Here is a 19,739-nt window from a genome sequence, read left to right on the forward strand (position 1 = left end):
CTTCGATTATTACGAGTATGTATAGCACTTTAGTAAAATAAAATGATTGCCTGCAACGTGCCGAACGCGATGTACAACGCATCGTCCTCTCGGACCAACGCCGCCGCCAGCGCGGTATCGACGGCGCCGGCCGTCGCCGCGGGCACGGCGGCCAGGCACGCGCCGTCCGGCGCCCACACACGCGCCCAGTCGTCCGCGCCGGCGCTGGCGAGCAACGACCCGCCGCCCCAGCACGCGCGCGCCGCCGCGCTGCCGTGCGCGCCAACTAGGCGCGCCAGCTGGAGGCGAGCTGAACCGCCTTCCGTTTCCTGAATTACCACAATAATAAGTAGTTTAACACAACTGATACCTACATAATGGGAAGAATTGTGTCATCCTATTACAAAACTCGTATTTTAAGGCCTAATTATGTACAGTGTTGTATACCATATACTGTCCATACTTCTTCGACGACAGTGAAATAACACAATTTTAACATCTGAATGTGTATCAACACTCCTTTACAATTAAATATAAATAACTGTGACTAGTGAGGAAAAGTTTTACGCCATGCACTCTTGTAGAGACATTGCCTTTTGTAATTTTTTTTTAATAAACAGGCTGTAACCAAATTCGTGGCGATTCCGTTTAATTAAGATCAAGATACCAAATATGCCCATTTGGTATATTGTTCTGATTAGGAAAAAGTAGAAGATTTTTTTTGACGCGGTGTTTTAAACTGAACCCACCACATCGAGATCAACGATCCAGAGTTTAATAAGCGAGTCGCCTCCGGCGGTGGCTAGCACAAGCCGCAGCATGCCCGCCGCCTCCGCATCGAGCCCCACCGCCGACGCAGACGGCGCAAACTCACAACTCGTTACACCTATGTACGCAGACAAAATATCAATGATATATTATAGGAATTAAGTACAAACAGCTACAATCAACAATTGTAAGTGATTATCGTTGGATCTCTGCAAGAAAATTCACGAATTGAAATAGCGTGGACGATGCTATTAGGTCGCGCGCTTCAGGCACTAGCTGAGCGTCGCCGCTGCGCCGACGGGACATACTGTGGTGCTATAGAGACATACCTAGGTCGTGCGCGTCGGGCACTAGCGCGAGCTGCCGCGGCAGGTCGTACGGGGGCGGCGGCGCCAGCACGCGCAACTCGCCGCCGGCGCCGCCGAGCGCCGCCGCCGCGCCGCCCGGCGCCCAGCTCACGCACCACGCCGCGCCTGCCGCTTCGCCCACCAGGTACACACTGTACGTTAAACTAAAGTTTAATATTTTAGGGCATTAAACTATTCTTTTAATATATTATTTTAATTATGTATAATACTTAAAGCAGACAACTATTTTCGCATTCTAATCCTATATTCTTGAAATAAATGCATTTGTACTTGTTTTTTTTTTGTATTCGATTACTTTAATGCGTACAGCTTACATGATGATATACTTATACTATTACTACGATATTATGCTATTACGATACGACATGTGATTAGGAAGTAGATCACCATCAATCTTATTCAATGACAGTCGTGGAACCGCCTTTACGCCATCAAATTAAAGGTAAACATCAACTCGTATCGAAAATGGGACACGCAAGCGCATTAAATGAAACACTTTTCCACACTCAAACAACTATGCTTTGATTGCTTGAACTTAATTCAAGTTTCCGTTTGTATGTAGCAAGAAACAAAGTATGTATTGTGGTCTTTGATGGTAGGTATCAATGCTGCGTGTATAGGTACACGTTTAAGAACAATCAAGAGTTTAGTTTACTGTATAGGCTTGGGGTCGTCGTGGAGGCCCCACACGGGCGCGAGGCCGTCGTCCGTGGCCAGCAGCAGCAGCGGAGGGCGGTGCGGCGACACCGCCGCTCCGCGCACGCCTCCGCCGCCCGCGTCGCCGCCGCCCACGCTCGCGCCGAGCGACAGCGTGCGCAGCCGGCATCCTGCCTGCACAAGTGTACATACGCAAAGCATAAGCAAAGAAATAGAATGTCATGTCCCAAGAAAATATAAAAAAGAACAGGTAAGGCCATCTACGCTGAGAGTGGTAATTGGGCGCCTGAGCGATTTCTCAGGCAGTCGTCAAATTCTTGATTAGTCTAAACAGATAACCGTGGCGGAGACCTACATGGCGTCGCGTCAAATTGTCTAATAATGTGTTAGGTATTAACATTATATTATAATTTAAAAAAATAAGGTTTGGCACCAAAAACAAGTAAAGAGCGTTAGTCAAGTTTGGAGTAGACTCGAAGATTACGTTCACATGATGAACGTTTTCTTGAAGCACTAAATGTCATCGAAGCGATATTTGTGTCACCTAGGCTATTCATGGCTAATTCACTCATTCGTGGCGACTGATTGCGTAAAGCACTCGAGGTCTGATCAAAATCGATTTAAATTGCCATCATTTTGTACAATTATCGGGCGAAACCTTCACAACAACTCGATATGAATAATAAATGAACGTGTTAAGTTTATTAAGTATTATACATATTAAATTGGCTTAAACAGTGAAAACACGACACTTTCATGGGGATTGAACGGTAAAAAAATATAAACATGTACTATAAAACTATATAATTATACAATTTTGCATCGCCTGTCACGTTGTAACATTTGTTATCGCCTGTCACGTTGTAACAAATATGTAATTGCAAAAGTGACAGGCGATAAAAATGTAACCCAGCATGGTTACATTTTTATCGCAGGAGAGTCGAATTTAAAAGGTTGTGTCGTATAAGTGACTAAAAATACGTGAATTAAACAGTAAGTATTAGCTTAATGCTAGGGCTTTCCCTAGTAGTTCATTGAACAGCAACACTTTTGAAATGACCAGCGATGGATCTTTTAAAGATAATCTCTAGCGGCCCACCATACAATAAAAACTGCCAGTCAAATTTAAATAAGCAGTTTTATACAATGTATACCCAACATGCAAGGAACCCACAGCACGGCTTGCCCGTCCAGTCCGGTGGTCAGCAGCACCCCGGGCTTCGCGCCGGCGTACCTGTGTGTCCCAGAGCACGGCCTGTCCATCCAGTCCGCCGCTCAACAGCACGCCCTGTCCCCACGCCGCGGTCTGCGCCGGGTACTGGTGCGCGTCCAGCACGTGCATCTCCTCCAGCGCGCCGCCCGCGCAGCGCATTACTTTCACCAGACCGTCACTATTGCACAATTGTAGAAACTTGATAAGAAACACCATATAGATTAGTAACCCTCATCAGCTTTAAAGTCCAAGAGCGTTAAGCGTCGAGCGCTAAGTTGGTATAAGTGGATGCTTTGAATTTTTCTCTGGTGGCTGCAGATACAGTTTTTTACTCGCTTGACCTTCTCAATCCATTCGCGCAGTAAATTACCAACTTCGTAAGAAAGAAGTGCCTTTCATTCCTAGGTTATAATCTAGTATTAAACATCAAAATTGGGTAATTAGAGTTGTGACCTAGAAGCTGTGGCGAGCAGGTCTCCTTGCGCGACGACGCAGTTAACGGCGCCGGCGTGCACGCGCCCGCGCCACGACAGCCGCGCGCACCCCGCGCGCTCGCCCCCCTCCCCCTCCTCTTCTTGCACCCCGTCCAGCTCCACTAGCTCGTCGTCGTCCAATGGACTAATGCCCTGTAAACAGATATGCAGATAGATATGTCTATTATGTCTCTCCGCCATTCATCTCTTGCATCGGTTTTCTCATCACTGAGGGCTAAAAACTTCTGTTTAACAATCTGTCGCGGAATGCAGTGAATCGTGCAATGTAATTGAGGTGGAATTATACATATATTTGTAACAAGATGTACTGACCTGTAAGTCGCCCAGCGCGAAGTGCGCGAGCCCGTCGCAGGGCGGCACCAGCTCCTCCTCCAGCGCCAGCCCGCGCAGCCCCCACATGCGAATCGACTTGTCGTTCGAACCTACGCCCACACAATATTTTGTCTCAATACCAGAGCGTTAGCGTCCGCCTAATTTCTTCGAATACCTAATAATTTTAGTTGTCTGGTAGAGCCCATGCAGGCAAACTCCCAAACCAACGGACATTCACTGTAGACACGCTTCATCAAAAATGTGTCCTATACTTAGTGCTTTAAATGCCGGGTTCGATTCTACTCGCTAAGCGGCTGAAACTTCACAACCATAATAATATATGTAGGTATCTATTTACATAGCAATATAGCAAAATATAGTACCATCGAGCTATCTGAGGATGAACACAGGAGGTGGCTATAGAACCTCTGTCTGTGATATAACGCAACCGAATTGTGTTTAGGCTTGTTAGAATTGTCTCGATGAGTATATTATTAGTTGCCTGTTGAAAGAAAAGTACAAATAAGTATATAAAAGACAGTGTCGGAGTAACTTTACCGGTGACGAGGTAAGAGAGGTCGTGCGCGAGCGAGAGGCAGGTGAGGTAGCGCGGGTGTGCGTGCAGCACGTGCAGGCAGGCGGGAACGGCGGGCGCCCACAGGCGCGCCGTACGGTCCAGCGAGGCGGACGCCAGGACGCCGCGCGCGAACGCCAGCGCCGTCACGGCCGCGGTGTGCCCCTCCAGACGCGCGCCGGCCACCACACGCCGGTCTCGGCCTCGACCCTGTGGAATACAATAAATATACGCGTAAGCGGTGTATGTAAGCGATTGCCATAGCCTATGGACGCCTAGCAAACTCTAATAACAGTGGTACCTGTCAGCGTGATGAAGCATGGGTTAGGTCATGTGACTACGCGCGCCAACGAAGTCATGCTAAGAGGTCTGGTCGCGCCCGGGTCGCTCCGCTCTTACCTGCACCCACCAGAGCCGCACGCCGGCGTCGTGGCCGCCGGTGGCGGCGATGGCGCCGTCCTCGCTGTGCGCGGCGCTGAGCGCGCCCAGGTCGTGTGCGCCGCACTCGGCCAGCAGCGGCGCCGGGCCCGCGCCCTGCTCCGTACCACCGCGGCTAACTTCTACAAAAAACGTTTAAAAGCTTTAGAGCAGCGATCGGCAAGCCGCGGCCCGCGGGCCGCATGCGGCCCGCGAGCCTCCCTGGCTATTTTGAATGTAATATTGACAAACGACAATATCTGATAAAGCCATAAATATTAGCAACGTGCGACCCGCGTCAACTTCGTTACCTACTATGTGGCCCTTGGCTGCTAAAAGGTTGCCGACCGATGCTTTAGAGTCTTTAGACAATGTACCAGAATTTTATGGACACTTTACGGATGGAATTCAATCATAACAATGAGGATATGTACTTTTACAGCTCGCTGTTGTACATCTGTACATGAGACGCTATTCCGTATTGTAAATAAGTTGGCGGGTAAATTCTTATACGACCACATGGGCATGCTGTAATGCGGTTGCAGCCTATTATTTAAGTTGTAATTACTCTATACTTTTTATTTTTAGTTTTACTTACCTACCTAGGCAAATACGCTAGCAAATACATATTATCGCGTCAGGTTTAGGTAATTTTTCTACGTATATTTATGCACTAGCTGTGCCCGCGGCTCCGCCCGCGTGGAATTCGGTCTGTGTCAGTAAGCTAATTCATCCCTAATTTCTCTTTCTCTCCCCTGGAGGCGGAACTTGAAGTAAAGTTGACAGATGGATACGATTAGCGGACTGAAGTCCAGATAAAATATTTTACAATTAGGTAGGTACTTACCACTAAACAAAACTACACTCCAAAACCAATAGTTTTTTTCGCCCTTATTCCAATATTAGACGTGATTTAAACGACACAGAGTTATAGTAGGTGTATAACGGACCCCTGCGTGGGCAGGCGCGATGTGTAGCCAACGCGCCCAATGAGGTGAAGGGGTGATTTCCCCAAGAGTCGGGTCCGAGTCCGGACGGCCGCTGGCGAGGTTGCGGAAGAGTACTTCGGCGTTCCTGGGACCTCGCCTTATAGCAGCGAGGCGGCAACAGAGGGGTTTTAGTGGGTAAACCTGGGGTCTCATTAGCTCACAACAGGGAGTCCCACATAACCATCCCGGCCCGTCCCCGCGCCGGGTGGTATGCTTAAAGCATTTCCCCTCTTAAAAAAAAAGGTGTATAACGGACAATACAGTACTACTTTTGTATTTTTACGTTCTTGAGTGTACCTATCCAAAACATGTCCATAGCAAATATCATCCAATTCTGTCCTCCAGTCAAATCATTCTGAGCATGAAAAATTAAGATTTATACACATAGAAATCCATACTTCCTAACAAACTTTCGAATTTAGGTCTAATATTATATTAGTTAGAAGTAAGATTACAGGAAAGGAGAATATTATAAATATCAAAAACTTGAGGCCGAGTATTTACACTTTATTTACAGTTATGTTTATGTATGCACAACTAAATATCTACATATATGTATGTACCGGGGATTACTTTTAACAGTGTAAAAAAATGTTTAATTATAAATTGGCCTAAGTCGTAGTCGCTTGGTAGGGTGCCCAGAATGCCATCTTTATTAAAGTAGGGCTTAACCCTTAAAATCGTATTAAAAACGCGAGCGCAGCGAGCGCGAATTTTTTTTGTTAGAAAAAAAATTGAGAGATGGGAGTAATGTTGTCAGGGACACAGCCGCAATGGTTTACGTGAAACGTTGGTGTGGATATCTAATGCGAAAGCCGAAGGCCGAGCTCCATGTAGGGCCGAAGGCCCGAAGCGTCCAGGCTGTCAGTACTTAAGCACAGAACAATAGTATCAGTGTCTAAATGCGAAGGCCGAAGGCCGAGCTCCGCGTAGGGCCAAAGGCCCGAAGCGTCCAGGATGTAAGTGTTTAAGTCGTAGTAGTAGTCGCTCGATAGGGTGCCCAGAATGCCACCTTTATCAAATTAGGCTTAACCTTTAAAATCGTATTAAAAACGCGAGCGTAGCGAGCGCGAATTTTTTTTGATAGAAAAAAAATTAGAGAGGCTATGTCAGGGACATAGCCGCAGTGGTTTACGTGAAATTTTGGTGTGGATATCTAATGCGAAAGCCGAAGGCCGAGCTCCGCGTAGGGCCAAAGGCCCGAAGCGTCCAGGATGTCAGTGCTTAAGTCGTAGTAGTAGTCGCTCGGTAGGGTGCCCAGAATGCCATCTTTATCAGATTAGGCTTAACCTTTAAAATTGTATTAAAAACGCGAGCGTAGCGAGCGCGAATTTTTTTTGATAGAAAAAAAATTAGAGAGGCTATGTCAGGGACATAGTCGCAGTGGTTTACGTGAAATTTTGGTGTGGATATCTAATGCGAAAGCCGAAGGTCGAGCCATGTAGGGCCGAAGGCCCGAAGCGTCCAGGATGCCAGTGCTTAATCACAGAACAATGGTATCAGTGTCTAAATGCGAAAGCCGAAGGCCGAGCTCCGCTTAGAGCCGAAGGCCCGAAGTGTCAGTCGTAGTAGTAGTCGCTCGGTAGGGTGCCCAGAATGCCACCTTTATCAAAGTAGGCTTAACCTTAAAAGTTAAAAACGCGAGCGTAGCGAGCGCGAATTTTTTTGATAGAAAAAATTGAGAGAGGCTATGTCAGGGACACCGCCGCAATGGTTGAATTTTGGTGTGGATATCTAATGCGAAAGCCGAAGGTCGAGCTCCGCGTAGGGCCGAAGGCCCGAAGCGTCCTGGATGTCAGTGCTTAATCACAGAACAATAGTATAACTGTCTAAGTGCGAAGGCCCAAGGCCGAGCTCCGCGTAGGGAGGAAGGCCCGAAGCGTCCAGGCTGTCAGTGCTTAAACACAGAACAATAGTATTAATGTAGGTTAATGTGTGTGCTGGGCTCTCCAGTACCCGCTGATGCACCGCAGTACTTACCGTCGAGCGCGTCTGTCGTGCGAATCCGCTGAGCGGTCAACCGTTCTTCGCACTGCGTGAACGTCTCCGATTCTTCCTCAGATTCCTGAGACCGTGCTACCTTGTAACCTCAATACGTTGCGAGAATTTCGCGAAAAATTAGTTTTTTTCGGATAGGTATGGTAACGCGTTTAAAATGCAAGTCCCAAATTGTTTGACATTTACAATTACTTAATACCTATTTAAAAACTTTCGCGTTTCGAACACATATTAACTCACATTTATAGACCTATCTCGAAATTTATTTTATTACCTTTATTTACCGACGTTTCGACACAGGTTTCACTGGTCATGGTCGCGGCTAACTGATGTCCCAACAAAATGTCAAAACAGAGATTTGTGCAACTACCCGACGAAAAGTGTATGAAAAAGTTTGGGGTAGACATCATATTTTCAAACCACCCACTTCACATAATGTTAATTATTGTCAATAAACCCGCGATAGACCCGTCTATAAATGTGATTTAATATGTATTTGCAAAGACGTTTGACATTGACTAAGAAAAATGTTGTTTTTTTTACAAAGTACATTCACAAAAAAAAAGTGTGCACCACTTTCTTAAGTTAGCGCCATAAGATTCAGGTGCAAACATAACTTAATTGAGTGTAGTGGCCACCCCCCCTTTTAGGGGTTGAATTTTTCTAGCCTAAAATAGGGCCTGGGAGTTTCTTGACAGATTAGTAAAGTTTGCATCAAAATCCGTTCAGCCGTTTTCACGTGATGCGCGGTCAAATAAACAGACAAACAGATAAACAGATAAACAGATAAACAGACAAACAGACAAAAATTCTAAAAACTGTTGGAACGTGTTCTGTTATCGATTCTAAGTATCCCCAACCAACTTTTTTTCGAATATCTTCCATGTACAGACTTTCGACCCTCTTCAGCTTTATTATATGTATAGATATGCAAATAGCTAATTAAAAATAGCATATGAATATAATAAAATAATAATAAACTTTGTGGAACAAAATCTAATTATCCCGTTTATACCTATCATATTAGAGTCAGACCAAGCTAACCCGGCAGCGATTTTGATAGCACAGACTGTGCAAGTGTTATTATGAATCTGAAAACTTCTATGAAATTATGACGATTAAAATCTCTGTGCTGTCAAAATCACTGCCGAGTTAGCTTGGTATGACCCTATTCTGGGTCTCTATTGTTTCCCAAATAGTTTTAAGCCATAATGTATTGAAAATTCTGAAATGTTTAACGGTTTCAGTTTTATGACTAATGATAATATGAAAAACAATACATTATGACTTAAAACTTTATGGGAAACAACGGGACCCCCCCTATTCTAGTCTTTAAATAGAAAAAACCGGCCAAGTGCGAGTCGGACTCGCGTTCCAAGGGTTCCGTACATTAAGTCCGACTCACGCTTGACTGCTCATTTCTAATAGGTATTCCTGTCATCTCTAATAAAATTTAAATTTAAATAATAGGTATTATTTATTTGCATTATACCTAATATCTGGGCGACCGAGCTTTGCTCGGAAAACATACGAAAACTCAAAAATGCGCGTTTTCCCAGAGATAAGACCTAGCCAGATCGATTTTTCGCCCCCCAAAACCCCCATATAGCAAATTTCATCAAAATCGTTAGAGCCGTTTCCGAGATCCCCGAAATATATATTTTTATTTATTTAAGCCATTTAATTCCTTAATAAAAAGTATACATATTTCATTATTAAATTAAATAATAATAAACTATTAAATTAAATTAAATATTATCAAACTAATGTACATGCAAGTTTAAATTGTAAAATTCTATTCAATAATTTAGTTTGTATTATTAAGGACCTCTTGACGAGTAAAGGCCTCCTCCATTTTACTCCACATTTCCCTGTCTTGGGCTATTGTTACCCAGTCGTCGCTGGCAAACTTTTTTAGGTCTTCTGTCCATCTTCCCAGTGGGTGGCCTGACTTTCTTTTACCGGGAGGTCCCGCCCATGTAGTGACTCTCTTAGTCCATCTTTCGTTGCTCATTCGTGCCACGTGGCCCGCCCACTTCCATTTTAGTTTCTTGCAATGTGATAGAGCGTCGATAACTTTAGTCTTTTCCCTTATAGCCGTATGACGTTGTTTGTCTCTAAGTTTTAGGTTCATGATGCTCCGCTCCATGGCTCTTTGACAAGTTGTAATTTTTCTTTTCGTGTATGCATTATATATCCATGTTTGACTTGCGTAGGAAAGACAAGGTAGGAGACATGAGTCCAGAATTTTCTTTTTTAGTCTTAAGGGTATGTTAGACTTTAGGACTTCCTTGTGGCTCCAGAATTTATTCCACGTCATTGTAATGCGTCTTTCTAATTCGTCACAGTGTCTAGACTTTGATAGAGACAGTTGTTTACCTAAGTATATATATTGCTCTACATACTCTATCTGTCTGTTTTCAACGAAAATAGGTCTATGAGCTTTGTTGGACATGAGTTTCGTTTTGTCGATATTTAATTCCAAACCAATATCACGGCTAATACATTTAAGTTCGTTTATCATCCCTTCCAATTGTGATGCTGTCTCTGAGAAAAGGACTAGGTCGTCAGCGAAGCGTAAGTTGCTTAGGTATTTTCCTTTTATGTTTATGCCTTTCTCCCCCTCTCTCCCGAAATATATATACATATAAATAAATAAATAAATAAATAAACAAGAATTGCTCGTTTAAAGGTATAAGATTAAGCAATAATCACATTTATAAAAACTTAGGTTAAAGTGCTCAACAAACATAATTATAATATTATGATTAGTGGGATCGATTTCCTTTAGCAGAACAAACACTCGAGCGTCAATTGTCTAGTATCCCTCAACCTGCCGTTATTATTTTATCGGCCCTCACCCATTGAGGTATATACAAGAGACGACATCTCGAACAAAATGTTTCCGCACCTCAGAGAAGTGCAATGCCCTCACCATCGAGGTCGAAGACTCTGAGCACGCCCTCGGTGCAAGCGACGAGCAGCAGGGCGTAGCGCGCCGGCGCGCACAGCGCGTGCACCGCGCCCTCCAGCGGCTGAAGGCGCGCCAGCAGCCGCGCCGGCCCCACCGCCCACACGCGCACGCTGCCGTCGTCGTGCCCCGCCAGCAGCCGGCCGCCCGCCCAGCACAGCGCGCGCGCCGCCGCCGCACCGCCCGCCGCCAGCAGCCGCCGCGCCGCCAGCCGCCGCCCGCACCACACGCGCAGCGCGCCGTCCACGCCGCTCGACGCCAGCAGCGCGCCGCTCGGCGCCCAGCGCGCGCACGTCACGCCGAACCGGTGCGCTGCACGCGCCTCGCCGGCGAGCGCCCAGCCCGCGCTCGCGCGCCACTGCCACAGCCGCAGCGCCGAGCCGCCGCCCGTGGCCAGGCGCGCGCCGTGGGCCGCGCAGCACGACACCTCGCCGGCGTGCGCCCGCAACGCCTGCACCAGGGCCGGCGCGCCCACCTCCGCGCTCATTCCGCCGACGGCCACGTCAGCTCTAATCACGATCGATGCCCCGATAGCGGCCGATACCCCGCGCCCGTCACTCGCCGGCGATCGCCTCGCGTGATTGATGACGGCGTGCGACGCGGCTGTCGCGCCGCGGACGACTGACGACGGGCCGCTCGATTATGCACCCTACCCCAGATACCTACTCGTATAATAGTTTTAACAAAAAGAGGACAATTAACGTGTAAATTGTAATGAAGGTCGTCGACTCGTGAGTGTCGAACCGTGGCGGATCGCGTGTCCGGCGCGATCGATTTGGAGCGGCCTTCCGCTCGTCATTAGACATTGTTTAATTAATCACCTATGTTTGTATGAGAACACGCCGTTCTATTTATAGAGGATAAGACTATGAACTCGGTGAGTCAATGTGCCTGGATTGGACGGGATCGATTTAATGATGGGAAGTGTCGGCTGCAGCGGGCGATGCACCGGCGGCGGCGGCATTGGGGCCCGACCGCCGTGCGCCGTTACCTGCACCTGTAGCCTTAGGCTTCGTTCACACGGCATTGTCCTGCACGTTTTTTTGCAGTATACATCTTAATAAATAGTGGCACATACCAGTGCATAGAACCATTCACACGGCGTTAGTACTGCAAAAAAACGTACATTCTTTATACGTTTAAACGGATACTCACCGGACTTGTCAAGCAAATCGAATGAACTTTAACGTATTCGGTTTGCAGTGGCGAGTAGTATAGTTCTGTTTCATTCACACGGCACAATTTTATACGTTTTTTAACGAATAAGCGTCTATAGTACTACTCGACGTCGAGCGTTTTTCGGAGGGATCACACGTATTTTGTTTGGAATTTCGAGGTTATATCAAAATGGTTGACGAATCTTGTATAGATAACGAATTATTAATTAATTTAGTGGAATAAAACTTTATATAGACATCCGAAATAAATTGAAAAACTTTGTTTCATCATTCCTAAGTCTAGCGTACCTATAAATTTTCAAATATTTTATTACGCACAGATTTTTCATTTATGGGATGTAGCAAAAACCTTCTATTTTGTCGGCGGCCAAACCGTTATCGCCATCGATACCAAAATAAAAGTACGATGAAGCGTGAATCCATCTCAGACGTCTGCCCACTGCGACAACTGCGTGAAAACTGTCGCTATTCGGCGTAAAAACGGTTTTTAAACGAATGAAAATCTACCGTGTGAACACCCGACTAGTTGTACGTTTAAAATCGAATGCGTGAAAAAACGTGCAGGACGTTGCCGTGTGAACCTAGCCTTATTCTACAACTACAACCTTTATACCTTGACACGTTTAGCAGTGTATTTTGATAGCACACGCAGTGCAAGTGTTATTTAAAACGTCAAACTTCTATGAAATTATGTTAAATTAATTATTAATATATTATATTGGTGGTTACAAAATCTACATTAGCTTAGAACATTATGCAGCAAAAGATAGCAGTAGGGACTGTTAATCATTTGTTAATTATTATACACAACCTGGCTACGAAGTTTCAAGCCCCTAACTGAATAAAATTGTTCTCGATGTAATCCCTCTCAACCTCCAGCATATTTTCAAGTCCACTATTTAGTAAAACCTACTACCTAACTACCTATTTACGAAGTTTGAAGTTCCCAGCTTTAAATAAAATTTGATCTCTCTACCAAATTTCAACCCCTTCTTAAACCTTTTAGGGAATGAATTTTTAAAAAAGCTGAAATTACTTTTCATGTATTCTAATAATATGCCTTTATACAACGATTTGAATCGTGCCGCACTCAAATAAATGTTTGACTCCCATACAAATTTTCAACCCCTTTTTTACCAGCTTGAGTGATGAATTTTCAAAAATGCCGAAATTACTTTTCTTGTATTATAATAATATGCCTTTTTACAAAGTTTCAAGTCCCGCACACAAAAAAATGATGGATCTCCATACAAACTTTCAACCCCTATTTAACCCTTTTAAGGGATGAATTTTTAAAAACACTGAAATCACTTTTTCGTATTCTTATAATATGCGCTTATATAAAGATTCAAGTCTCACACTCAAAAAAATATTTGATGTGCATACAAACTTTCAACCCCTTTTTCACCACCTTGGGGGATGAATTTTCAAAACCACTGAAATAACTTTTCTTGTATTCTTATAATATGCCTTTATACAAAGATTCAAGTCCCGCACTCAAAAAAATATTTGATGTGCATACAAACTTTCAACCCCTTTTTCACTACCTTGGGGGATGAATTTTCAAGAACGCTGAAATAACTTTTCTTGTATTCTAATAATATGCCTTTATACAAAGATTCAAGTCTCGCACTCAAAAAAATGTTTGATCTCCGTACAAACTTTCAACCCCTGTTTAAACCTTTTAAGGGATGAATTTTTAAAAACGCTGAAATCACTTTTCTTGTATTCTTATAATATGTCCTTATACAAAGATTCAAGTCCAGCACTCAAAAAAATATTTGATGTGCATACAAACTTTCAACCCCTTTTTCACTACCTTGGGGGATGAATTTTCAAGAACGCTCAAATAACTTTTCTTGTATCCTAATAATATGTCCTTATACAAAGATTCAAGTCCAGCACTCAAAAAAATATTTGATGTGCATACAATCTTTCAACCTCTTTTTCACCACCTTGGGGGATAATATTTCAAAAACGCTGAAATCAGTTTTCTTCTCTTTTATTATAATACCTTTTTACGATGTTTCAAGTTCCAAGCTTACTATAAAATTTGTATCCCGAGACAAACTTTCATCCCCTTTTTAACCCCCTTAGGGGTTGAATTTTTAATAATGTTCAATTAATGTTTTTTTTTATGTTACGCGTTTATAAGAAGATTCAAAGAATTCGTGATGGATTCCATCTTTCAACCCCGTTTTAACCCTGTTAGGGGATGAATTTTTAAAAACGCTGAAATTACTGTTCTTATATTTTAATAATATGCACAAAGTTTCAAGTCCCGCACTCGAAAAAAAAATTTCGATCTCCATACAAACTTTCTACCCCTTTTTCACCACCTTAGGGAATGAATTTTAAAAACGCTGAAATTAGTTTTCTTGTATTTTAATAATATATCTTTTAACGAAGTTTCAATTTCCTTGCTCAAAATAAAACTTGAACCCCATACAAATTTTGGACCCCCATTTCACCCCTTTAGGGGATGAATTTTGAAAAATCCTTTCTTAGTGGACCCCTAGACCTTATAAGGAACCTACTTGCCAAATTTAGACTTTCTAGTCCCAGCGGTTTGGGCTGTGCGTTGATTTAAGTCAGTCAGTCAGTCGGTCAGGTCTTTCACGTTTATATATATAGATTAATGTATAAAGAATCCGGTAGATGGCACTAATCAATAAATGCGTCAAAGATAAATGGCGCTATTAAAATTTTCCTCCAAAGTATGAGGCTATTTTACAAATATAGGGGTTAGGTACGGTTTGGAGTTAGGTTTTAGGTTTTGAGTTAGGTTTTAGGTTTTGAGTTAGGTTTTAGGTTTTGAGTTAGGTTTTAGGTTTTGAGTTAGGTTTTAGGTTTTGAGTTAGGTTTTAGGTTTTGAGTTAGGTTTTAGGTTTTGAGTTAGGTTTTAGGTTTTGAGTTAGGTTTTAGGTTTTGAGTTAGGTTTTAGGTTTTGAGTTAGGTTTTAGGTTTTGAGTTAGGTTTTAGGTTTTGAGTTAGGTTTTAGGTTTTGAGTTAGGTTTTAGGTTTTGAGTTAGGTTTTAGGTTTTGAGTTAGGTTTTAGGTTTTGAGTTAGGTTTTAGGTTTTGAGTTAGGTTTTAGGTTTTGAGTTAGGTTTTAGGTTTTGAGTTAGGTTTTAGGTTTTGAGTTAGGTTTTAGGTTTTGAGTTAGGTTTTAGGTTTTGAGTTAGGTTTTGAGTTAGGTTTTAGGTTTTGAGTTAGGTTTTAGGTTTTGAGTTAGGTTTTAGGTTTTGAGTTAGGTTTTAGGTTTTGAGTTAGGTTTTAGGTTTTGAGTTAGGTTTTAGGTTTTGAGTTAGGTTTTAGGTTTTGAGTTAGGTTTTAGGTTTTGAGTTAGGTTTTAGGTTTTGAGTTAGGTTTTAGGTTTTGAGTTAGGTTTTAGGTTTTGAGTTAGGTTTTAGGTTTTGAGTTAGGTTTTAGGTTTTGAGTTAGGTTTTAGGTTTTGAGTTAGGTTTTAGGTTTTGAGTTAGGTTTTAGGTTTTGAGTTAGGTTTTAGGTTTTGAGTTAGGTTTTAGGTTTTGAGTTAGGTTTTAGGTTTTGAGTTAGGTTTTAGGTTTTGAGTTAGGTTTTAGGTTTTGAGTTAGGTTTTAGGTTTTGAGTTAGGTTTTAGGTTTTGAGTTAGGTTTTAGGTTTTGAGTTAGGTTTTGAGTTAGGTTTTAGGTTTTGAGTTAGGTTTTAGGTTTTGAGTTAGGTTTTAGGTTTTGAGTTAGGTTTTAGGTTTTGAGTTAGGTTTTAGGTTTTGAGTTAGGTTTTAGGTTTTGAGTTAGGTTTTAGGTTTTGAGTTAGGTTTTAGGTTTTGAGTTAGGTTTTAGGTTTTGAGTTAGGTTTTAGGTTTTGAGTTAGGTTTTAGGTTTTGAGTTAGGTTTTAGGTTTTGAGTTAGGTTTTAGGTTTTGAGTTAGGTTTTAGGTTTTGAGTTAGGTTTTAGGTTTTGAGTTAGGTTTTAGGTTTTGAGTTAGGTTTTAGGTTTTGAGTTAGGTTTTAGGTTTTGAGTTAGGTTTTAGGTTAGGTTAGGTTAGGTTAGGTTAGGTTAGGTTCCACGGACCTCCACGGACCTGCTCGGGTGCCCGAGTGGGCGGGGAGGTGAACCCCGACGTGGCGCGTCCCCAGGTGGTGGATAGGGGAATGCCCCGGCCCGTTGTCGTGCTGGGGTAGGACGTAGTCCCGCGAACCAAACACCAGGGGGGGGATTTGGGGGGCTTTGTGCCCGAGAATGGCTCTCCACGCGTCCCTCTGAATAAGCAGACGGCGCAGTGGATGAGCAGAGAGGAGGAGCTATGAGAGCAGTATGTAGGGTCAATCGAGTCACTGTTTCGCGCGCGGACGTCTGGGGACCTCCCCCCGTAGGCGCTGGAGGAGACCGAGGGCTCCCTGACGCGTCGTGGATGTGGGTGGTTGCCGGATTGGGGAGCCTTCTGCTTTTCTAACATTGCCTAGCTGTCTGGAAGGATTGTGCATTGGGCTTCTGTGAAACCCAATTGCAGATCCATTTCTCCGGGCGGTTCGGCGGTGTTAGCGGATCGGGAGGATCGCGCACCGGATGCCGCGCGTATCTGTTGTGCGTCTGGGGGGCTCTTGGCTTCCAATAACGGCTGCGGGGGGTCACATTCCGGATCTTTGCCCGAGGAGCAGTTTCTCGACTGAGGAGTGACTGTGGAGAGGTACTAGTGCTCCCCGGGGCCATGCCGAATAGGACCTCTCATATCGGACAGGCCTGGGACGCGGTACATGGCGGGTGGCTCCGCGTGTCCCTCTGAATAGCAGAGGGCACAGTGTGAGCTGCAAAGTCCCTGTTGGGACGCTGAAGGGACCACTGGCGGGGGGAGGAGGGGGGATGGCTCCGGCCACCAAGCGCGGTGGATGGAAAAGTGGAAGAAAACCACTATAAAAATCACCCCAATCCCAAGGTGTGTCTGGCGTGCCGATGGGATGCGTGGCTGGAGGGAGTCCAGTCACAAACGTCAGGGAGGGGCATACCTCCTCAAAATAGCACACAAAATGAGTGGAAACGAAAATGTAGAACTACCCCAGGAGGTTCCAATCCTCCATGTCGCCACAGGACGGGCAATTGCCCATGCTGTGGCGACATGCCGCCTTCCGTATTCTGGGGGGGCAAACCACTCACGATCCCGAAACGACAACACAAGCAAACACTTCATGGACACCGATTTGCAGAGTGATTTGGTATTGAGGCTGCAAGGAGGGGGTGATGGGGAGAATAGCAGTCCGGCGGAGGCAGGAGCCTCCACTGGCCACCCCAAAGATGGATTCCGGCCACTTCTGGACGCCCAGGGGCGCTGGGTGTTCCATGTTGATGACGTGCCTCCGGGGACAGCGGAGGATTCTACACGCTCCCCACCCAAACACGCTAGGGGGCTTAGTGAGAGACGGCAACCCGTAGTGCGAATAGAACGCATGCCAGAAAGGGTCCCCTCTCTTGGCAGGGAGGAGTTCTTCTCCCCCATGAGAATAGACACGGGTGACCTCCCTGGGGACGGAGTATTTTTCTCTCCGGTGCCAACCGACGGGGAAACCGCCGAATCCGACGTTTCGCTAACTGCCCAAATGGCCGCAGGACGGAAGAGGCAGCGAAGCAGTGGTAGCGACACGGGAGCATCGCCGAGCGGCGAGGCTTCCGATCTTGCGGAGCGAGGAAAGTCTGCCTCGGGGCCCTCCAAGCGAGGAACAGGCCGCCAACCATCCACGGCGCGCCACGCCGGGCTAACCAAGGAAAAGGCTAAGCGCCGGGAGCTCGAGCTGCAAACTGAAGAGGACCTGATGGCCGCGTCCAAAATGGTGACGCTAAGACGGCTTGCCCGCCATCCGGATTCGTTTGGGACGACAAGTGGGTCAGACGACGAAGAAAACCGCACTGTCCTGGCCCTAAACCAGCAGGTGCGTGATAGTCTGGGGCTTATCAAGGACGTGGCCACCAAGTCCAAAAACCTAAAGGGCACGTACCAACGAATCCTGAAGGAGGCTGTGGCTGCGATCAGGGAAGCTGTCGGTGAGATGAGGGGCCGGACTGTCTCCGATGAGACGAGGAGGCTCGCCGCCGAAAACGCTCGCCTTAAGGCGGAAATGGCCGAGCTCCGTAAGGAGATGGGCGACTTGCGCACTAGCCTTGGGCAGCGCCTCGAAGGGACGCGCCAAGAGACGACGACATCACCTGCTCGGGAGCAAGGTGACTTAGAGCGCAATATCGTGGCCAAGGTGACTGAAATGATGGGTACAAGGTTGAGCGCCCTGGAGGAGAAACTGCTCCCACAGCAACCTACTCAGGTGTCGTCTGCTCCCACACCTTCCAAAGCAGGAAGCTCTCCCCCCGGTCACACTCCAGCTCCTACCAACCCAGCGGGTGCGAAGCGGGCTGCGAAAAAGAATAAAAAGAAGGAGGGGCCCAAAAAGCGTCCTACGAGTGTTCCTGGCCCCGCTTCCCAAGTCCGGCAGCCTCGGCTGCAGACAACAGTGCCTGCCTCGGAAGAGGAATGGACGACTGTGGTCAAGCGGGGTAAGAAGAACAAAAAGAAGTCTCCCGTTGGAGCAGCGACGACTGCGAAGCCGCAACAGCCGGCGGCACCGCGGAAAGCGCAAGAAGGGAAGGGTCGCAATAAGACCAAGGCGCTACTGCGCACCCCGCGGTCAGCCGCCGTAGTCCTCACCCTGGAGACGGGAGCAGAAGAGAGGGGCGTTACCTACGGAACGTTGATCACGGAGGCCAAGTCCAAAATTTCCCTGGATGGGCTCGGTATCACCGGTCTAAGGTTCCGTAGGGCAGTGACAGGGGCGGCAATCCTGGAGATCCCAGGCCCAGACACCACCAGCGGCAACCAAGCAGACTCTCTTGCTGCCAAGTTGAGGGAGACGCTTAATGTGGCCGACGTCCGCATCTCTAGGCCGGTAAAATGCGCGGAGATGCGCATTTCCGGCCTGGATGACTCGGTTACAGAGGAAGAGCTCGCCGCTGCCGTGGCGAAAGTTGGAGGGTGTGCCCTAGAGGCAGTGAAAGTTGGCCGGATCTCCCGCACGCCAACAGGCCTGGGCACAGCGTGGGCTCGCTGCCCCGTAGCAGCCGCCAAGAAAGTGGCTGAGGGGCGACTCCTCGTCGGATGGGCTTCGGCAAACGTGAAGCTGCTGGAGTCCCGACCCCTGAGGTGCTTTCGCTGCCTGGTGCCTGGCCATGTTAGGAAGGGGTGCACCTCAGAAATCGACCGCAGTGACCAGTGCTACCGATGCGGTCAATCCGGTCACCGGGCCAGGGACTGCACCGCCGCGCCCCACTGCACTCTGTGCACTGCAGCGGGCAAACCTGCTGACCACAGTGCCGGCAGCAGTACCTGCGCGATGGGGGCTAAAGCCCCAAAACGCATGTCCCGGAAGGCGACCAGCAAACCAGGTACTCCTGGAGTGGCGGCGCCCCTGGCTGCACAAGAGGGCCCGACTAGCAATGCGCCTAAATGACGAGGTCAACTACTCGGATCCTCCAGGCGAACATAAACCACTGCGCCGGGGCGCAAGATCTCCTCCTGCAGTCCATGGCGCAGTGGTCGATAGATGCTGCCGTGGTCGCCGAGCCGTACTACGTCCCCCCCAGCCACAACTGGGCTGCGGACCTGGATGGCTTGGTGGCCATTATTACAAAAGCAGGGGTAGAGGGCATACCGCCCCCCTCCACGTTGTCGAGGGGCCATGGCTATGTGGCTGTTCTCTGGGGCGAAATTACCCTGATCGGGGTATATTTCTCCCCCAACAGAAGAGTCTCCGAGTTCGAAGCCTTCCTCGGCCAGCTGGCGGCTCTCGTTGGGCAGACCC

General features: G+C 46.5%; 1 protein-coding gene across 1 annotated transcript; it reads right to left on the minus strand.

Moving 5' to 3' along the window:
- Window positions 1-29: 29 nt before the first annotated feature.
- LOC134656634 (uncharacterized WD repeat-containing protein alr3466-like) lies at window positions 30-11,574 on the minus strand. The gene is made up of 10 exons (XM_063512191.1): window positions 10,705-11,574; window positions 4,765-4,925; window positions 4,350-4,575; window positions 3,792-3,901; window positions 3,439-3,611; window positions 3,007-3,163; window positions 1,771-1,946; window positions 1,077-1,246; window positions 729-865; window positions 30-308 (listed from the first exon to the last, which is right to left on the minus strand). Exons 1-10 carry the CDS (start codon window positions 11,225-11,227, stop codon window positions 30-32), a joined length of 2,112 nt encoding a protein of 703 aa, XP_063368261.1. The 5' UTR covers window positions 11,228-11,574.
- Between the last annotated feature and the right edge of the window lie 8,165 nt (window positions 11,575-19,739).

The sequence above is a fragment of the Cydia amplana genome, chromosome 18 (genome assembly GCF_948474715.1).
Source record: "Cydia amplana chromosome 18, ilCydAmpl1.1, whole genome shotgun sequence".
Lineage (NCBI taxonomy): Eukaryota > Metazoa > Arthropoda > Insecta > Lepidoptera > Tortricidae > Cydia > Cydia amplana.

Bases quoted from the DNA above. Each gene is read 5' to 3' on its own strand.
- LOC134656634 (XM_063512191.1), bottom strand. From the start codon at position 11,227: ATGAGCGCGGAGGTGGGCGCGCCGGCCCTGGTGCAGGCGTTGCGGGCG. The intron at 4,926-10,704 runs GTGAGGGCATTG...CGTTTTTTGTAG, and splicing joins CAGAGTCTTCGACCTCGATG to AAGTTAGCCGCGGTGGTACG. The intron at 3,164-3,438 runs GTCACAACTCTA...ATTGTGCAATAG, and splicing joins CTGCTCGCCACAGCTTCTAG to TGACGGTCTGGTGAAAGTAA.